We start from the raw sequence: 6,745 nt of genomic DNA, 5'->3' as shown, positions 1-6,745 counted from the left end.
CAGTGGCCTCAGGGCTTCAGGGGCTCATGCAGAGCCCCCCCCCATGGTGTGGGGCAGCTGGGAGCGGTGAGTGCAGGGCTTTTCTCAGGTTTTGTTTTCTTAAAGGGCTGGAGCTGGCCTGGGCAGGGCTCCTGTGGGAAGGCTGGGGGAGCAAGGGGAGGGGGGGGCTCTTGCAGAGCCCCCCATGCAGCATGGGGCAGTGGTTCCCCCCACCCCCCCAGCAGCGCCTGCTGAGTCGGGGCTATTTTTTAACAAGTGCTGGGAGCTGGGGCAGGCAGGGCAGCCATTGTCAGGCTGGGAGAGAGGGTGCGGGATGGGCCTGGAGCCGAATCTCCAAATTAGATTTGACCCAATTGAATCGGGACAGTGATTCGAATCACCAAATCGAAACACTATTCCCTGAATTGGCCAAGTCCGAATCCAAAGCGAATACTAGCCGCTTCACACAGGCCTAATTTCCACCTGTAGTTGCTGTCTGGTTGCTTTTTTCAGTCCCTCTTGTTCCCAGGAGGGAGTGAAGCTAGCAGTTCATTGCATTCATTGAGAATACGTTCCTTTTGGCAAACACGTACTTACTGTTGCAAGCACACACATTTTAGCTACTTCAACAACTCACCAGAATGCCGAGTCCTGCAGCCCCATCATCTTCATCAATTCCTTGTGCTTTCTTTTTTCACTTGTCATATTTAGTGCCAAAAAGTGCATAAAGGGAGAGAAACACATTACAAGAGTAATCAAGATAAATGAATACTCCACTGTTATTGTAGGCATGATGTTTAATGATCTCATACGGACACCAGCAATGGATTTCATTTCTTCCCAGACAGAATGACTTGTTGTGCCCTGAAAAGGATTAAAGTTAGCAAAGTTAGCTAATGCAGGTTAACTTTTGGACAGCAAGATGAGTTTCATATGCCACTGAATATTGATAGGGACAGTTGATGTGACAGCAAACTCCTCATACTTTTACTGCTGTAACTTCCTTCCTGGCCTGGAAAACTTCAGTCTTCCCCAGCAAGTGCATACAAAATGGTACCGTCAAGATCAGTTTCCAAGACCAGAGCCAAGAGGACTTTGCTTCACTGACAAAGCAAAAGCTCACAAATTAGGTAAGAGAATTGCATATAGATTTTGCAAGGACTCTATGGATTGAAACTGAGTTGACTAATCAATAGTGTCTTGTTTTGGAAAGACTGTCCAGTGTCCCTGCAAATATCTGTGGGTTGTCTTACTATCCTCTCTTAGTAGTGAAGTCTCATGGGGTGCACTGGAAGAGCCACAGTGACAAACCAGTGTAGAAGCCAGGAATCCACTACCGAGTTATTTTGACCCAGACTTCACAAAATGTGGGGTCAATATAGAGCCTAAGGCAGGTAGGGTACATGCTAGGGTACATGAGAGCTCAGGACTTCAGTTCTTCCTCAAGCACCTTTGCCCTTTCTCATCTGCCCCCCATCACTCTTGAAAGACACTACAAGAAATCAACAAAACCCTTGAACGCCATCGCTTCCAAACTCTCTTTAAAACTCAATGCTATTATGATGCTCACAGAATAGTCATCGATGGCTAGCTAGCATATACACCGAGAAATGTTTCAGTCTTTCCTTTTCTCCTTATTTCCTTTGCTAGTTTAATTCACGTAGTGATCAGGACCAGCGGGAATGGGCTCGCCATGATTCTCATGGTGAAAAATTCACTTTCTGGAAAACAGACAACAATGTCACCTCAGGAGTTGCACTTACTTCTATGATGGCGGCATCAATGCTGGATTGCAAAGACACAAATCCGTTGTACCAGTATCTTGGGCTTTCACAGTAACTTGCAGAAGCATTGTAACAGGAATCTGCAGCCAAGATGAAAGATCAGTTGCACTAACTATATGCAATAATCTCCATTGCAGTGGATGTGCCTGGCAGCAAATCCCTTTCCCCACTTTACTGCTCCTATTATATTTTGAGATGCACTATGGCCAATCTCCCACGTTCTTCAGTGACACGGGATACTGTGATACTTCCTATGCTACACATCTGAGCAATATTTCAATTCTTTAGGACACGTTAAATATCTGAGTTGGAAGTTTTTCAATGAAATGTGCTTGACTGCTGTCATTAATTTAATGACAACAACAACAAACCGGAACAAAACCGGTATGGCTCAATGCCTATGGAAATGTAGATGCTTCCACAGAATATCACCTGAAGTGCCCTGTCCTAAGCAACCACTGGTCAAGGTTAGGAGTTGATACAATCTTTATTCTAGATTAAAATTTTTCTGTTTCACTGTGGCTGCTCACAAGAGCATGGACGCAATTTTTTGGACATTAGTTTCATGTGCTTGATTGAGATTTGTCAAGAAACCAGGGAACAAAAACAGTGCACAACAGGTACATTAACATATGTGGCATTACATCCATTTTTAATGCATGAAACTATATAATGAGACATAAAAAAAAAGAGACTGACATGGACTGCAACATACCGAGCGGGGTGAATATTTCAAGTCAACAGAAGACCAAATCTTTTACAAGATAGCTTTTGTTGTTAACAAAGTAAAACAGGCTTGAATGTGTTGTTATTTCTAGGTGATAAAAATATTTGATCATATAGGGAATAAGGGCTAGATCTGCTCTAGCAGAGCTGTGCTGATTCATATGAGTTGCCTTTCTGAATAAGAATATCAATTAGAATTACCTACGTCTCCCAAGTTTTCATTTGGAATAACCACATATCTGGGAGCAAACCTCAGGCGATAAGAAAAGTCATCTTCAAATACAACCCCTACAATGCTTTGATTCTTAGTCCATGCTGTTTCCAGGGCTTTTTCATCTTCTACCGCTTCTGTTTTTATACCTGTGGTTTATAGAAAGCAAATATGTTGATCAGTGACTTCGAAATGCAAGCTCTGGAAATTCCTACATCTTCTGGTTCTGTCAGTGGTGTGACTCTCTTCAATGAAGTCTTCATGGTGTTCATGAAGTCTTCTGCTCAGTTGTGTGTGCGGCTATCTCAAGTCACCTTAGATTTAATCAGCTTGGAAGAGTTTAATAAGATTCTTGCTAGGATCAATAGTGAATGCAATATTTGGCTGTGAGGATGGCCTTCTCTACTGTAAAAGTCATCTTTTCACTAGTGAAGGCAGGTAGCTAGTAGGAGCATGTGAAGTGGGCAGTATTCGATTCAGATTTGGCCCAATTTGGGGGATAGTGATTTGATTTGCCGATTTGGATCACTGTCCCAAATTGATTCGGCTGAATCTGAAGATTCGATTCTGATTCAGAGAATCAGTGATTTGGCCATAGATGCAGATTTATATGTTTTTTCTATGTACCTCAAGGTACCAGGGCCAGCTCGTGAATGCGGAGATGGTGGGGCTGATGGAGCATCTCACAGGAGTGCAGGGGGGTCCCCCACGTGCTCGGTGGCAGACCTGGAAGTGGACTGGAAGTACTTCTGGTCCACTTCTGGGTCCAACGCTGAGCATGCGGGGGACTCCCCCCACAGTCCCCCGGCCCAGCGATTGGCCACAGGGGGACCCTGGGTGCTCCTCCAGACCCAGGAGGCACCAGTCGCTGAGCCAGGAGGCTGGGGGGTGGTCCCCTGCACACTCTGTAATGGATCCAGAAGTGGACCGGAAGTACTTCTGGTCTACTTCCAGGTCTGCCACCAAGCACGCGAAGGACCCCCCTGCACTCCTGTGGACGCTCCATCTGCCCCAGCATTGCAGCGTTCACAAGCCGTGCCCAGTGCCTTGAGGTATGTAGAACAAACATATAAAGCTGCGTCTATGGCCACATCATCATCTCTCTCTAAATCTCTTCGAATCAATTCAGAGGCTTCCAATTCGATTCAGAGAGATTAATGGGTCTCCTGATTCGATTCGGATTTGGCCGCCGAATTGGGCTGAATCTCTACCAAATCAAATCAGCGATCAAAGCTTCGCACAGCCCTAGTAGTAAGCCATGTTGCAGAAGTCAGGCGGAAGGCACTTTTCACTAGACAGTCTCTGAACATAAACCCTGGATCCTAACAGTATCCATAAATGTCTGCAGGTGACAATGTGGGATCCAAATGCAGATCCAGGTCTGAACTTCCCTCTTTAGTGGTCCTTGTCTCTCTGGATTCAAGCTGTTGGGTGTTTGGTATCTGGACCAGGATCATGATTTTATGGCTCAGGCTATGCCTTTGCTTTCCACTCAACAAATGATGAAGTAATAGTTTCTGCAATGTCTAAAACTAAGAAGTACTGGGAATCAGTCTAGTTCTTTCATGATCAGGCTGCTGAATATACTTAGGAAACTTAATTATTTCATGAACTTTCCTAAAAGGAATGAACCGGCATTTACTTCAATACTACTGGGTTATGCTTAGTCTTACCCTTTCGTTATACTTGTCACACTACACTAAAAGAAAATGAGAGGTACTGGATAATGCCTCCATACCTAGCTGTGATAATCGATAAATTAGGATGACTTCTATGCACTAGCCAGGCATGTTTTAAAACTTGACAGACATGACTTACCTTTCATGACAGAGTCAAATGCCACCTTATTCATTATTTGTCTTGTAGTGTTTGTCACTGGGGTATAGGCAACTGTAACCCCAGTAGCACTGAAGGCAGGATCATCTAAGCGTCCGAGGAAAGTGTGAGGTATTTCAGCAATTGGAGGAGAATAATGGTACGATGTTATTAGGTACACCAAAAGAAGGAAAAGTAATGAGAGGATCCATTCCTGTGTAATAGGGGAAAAAAAATGCAAGGAGAACATGATATAATAACCTGAAAGAGAATACGACTCTTCCTGATAATTACGTGCACAAGAGAGATTTCTTGATAAATTTGACAGAACCATTTTCTATATTATCCTTTTTGTATGTAGTGGTATCACAATTTTTCATAACTTTTAATATTACTAGAGCCTAGGAGGGTAAAGTCAAGTCTAAAATCCCTACCTTTGGGAATAAAAATAATGAACTTTAAAAGATGCAAACGCAGACATCATTTATGATCAACCTTTTATATCGTTGTTTACATTTGTTTGAAAATGAGAGAACGCCAGGCAGAAATTGCTTTGTACATTCTCAGGATTGCAGTAATATTAGCTGTAGAGAACAGCCAGTTTAATCTATAAACGCATGTATACATATTAAATAATGTGCGTGATAAGACTCTAAAACATTTCCTCCAATATGTAATATTCAGATGTGCAACAAGTGTACATGTGGAGTGTGGCCCAGGTGTGCACCCACTTGGAAAGGTCTGCTGCATATTGACCTGATCAAACATTGACCACACTACTTTTTTAATGAAGAAAACATTGAAATAGTTTTCAATTAATCTATGCCTCTGATGAACCATGCCATATTTTCATTAGAAAAATACTGCTTTTTAGGATTGTATTGACAAATTGAAAGCTAAAAAACCCCAGCAAAATAAAACAAAAAAATACAGGTTTGGGGCTGTCACAGCTTTAAAAATAAAAACCTGAATGCTCTTTATCCAGTTTTCGGGGGGGGGGAAGAAGGGGAGGACATCCATTTTCTGGCTAGCACTATGTAATACAGATTTCCCTCCCCAACCACGATTTTGAGTATCCCCGCTCAATATTCTATACACTATTTTGGCTACCACGGTATTCAGTTTTGAGTAACCACGGTTTTCCATGGCTGTGCATCAGCCCCCCACCTGCCATTTTCCCCATAAGTCCTTTGTCTTGCCAACTGCGGTTTTGCTAACCACGGGAACTTTCAGGAACTTAACCCCAGTGGCTGGCGAGGGAAACCTGTACAGTACTTCTGGGGTGAAGTACTGTGTGTCAAGTGTTCAGCACCCACCTAAGGTAAGTAAGGTGGGAAAAAGAAGAAATCTGTAGCAAGATCCATTTCTAGACCCTACTGCTGGTTATGAGACCTAAGTACAGAAGGAGCAACAAGTACTGAGAATGGCTCTGCTTGAGTTCCCTTTTCCGGTCTAATAGAAGAACCCTTCTAGGAATCAGCCTGCCCATTATTTGTCTCTCTGGTCATGCCTCTGTGCAGAATAGGTTGGGAATGCAGCTAGGGAAGGGGGAGCTTTTGTCATGTGGAGTATTTGAGGGCAACCTTTAAACTCAGTGCAAAACAGCCTTACTGAAAAGTCACAGCCTAGCTCACTCACACCCGCTTTTCAGGCAGGGATGCCGAGTCCTGAACACTGGAGAAGAACTAGCAGTATAATGTCAGCCCACACTGTGCCTATCCTCCTGACCCCCACCCAGCTACTCTGATTTCAGTAGCCTCTCCTTTCATCACCTGCTTGTTGCTAAACAATGGTTGACTTCTTCTATTTTGTCATGGAATTCAAGAGTTACTTGAACTTCAGTCATAACTTGCTATTATCACTAGCTCAAGTTGTAAAATCTGAGGCCTGGCAGTGCAAATATGACCAGCAATACTATCTAGTAAGTCAAAACATGTTTCTGTCACATAGCTAAAAGCAGTCAAATCTGTGGAGGTTTTATAATTGACAAATAGCAGCTGAACTCTTGTGTTTTTCAGATCACTATACCAGCATGATCAAGTCTTTGAATGCCAGACTGAATAGCGAAGAGCTGGCATTATGAATGTTTGCTATTGAGCATTTACATTATTGTATGGATAAGAGAAAGACCTAAGATCAATAGAAAAAAACAGCTTTAACAACGCATGAACTGCACAAAGAGAACTGCCTCACTGGGACTTTTCAAATACTTTTTTTTTTTTTTTTTTTA

At 43.0% G+C, this 6,745-nt stretch overlaps 1 protein-coding gene across 1 annotated transcript in view; it reads right to left on the bottom strand.

Annotated features, from left to right (window-relative positions):
• The window catches only part of LOC109296754 (ATP-binding cassette sub-family A member 10-like), a 53,073-nt gene that overhangs the window by 43,856 nt on the left and 2,472 nt on the right, over positions 1 to 6,745 (bottom strand). The window contains exons 3-6 of the mRNA XM_019516309.1: positions 4,519 to 4,729; positions 2,691 to 2,849; positions 1,743 to 1,843; positions 617 to 843 (exon numbers count right to left, since the gene is read on the bottom strand). Of these exons, the coding sequence (XP_019371854.1) occupies positions 617 to 843; positions 1,743 to 1,843; positions 2,691 to 2,849; positions 4,519 to 4,729 (698 nt within the window). The remainder of the gene's footprint in view (positions 1 to 616; positions 844 to 1,742; positions 1,844 to 2,690; positions 2,850 to 4,518; positions 4,730 to 6,745) is intronic.

Source organism: Gavialis gangeticus, unplaced genomic scaffold (genome assembly GCF_001723915.1).
Source record: "Gavialis gangeticus isolate Ggan-Ray unplaced genomic scaffold, GavGan_comp1, whole genome shotgun sequence".
NCBI lineage: Eukaryota > Metazoa > Chordata > Crocodylia > Gavialidae > Gavialis > Gavialis gangeticus.
This window is presented reverse-complemented; position numbering and strand designations above follow the sequence as displayed.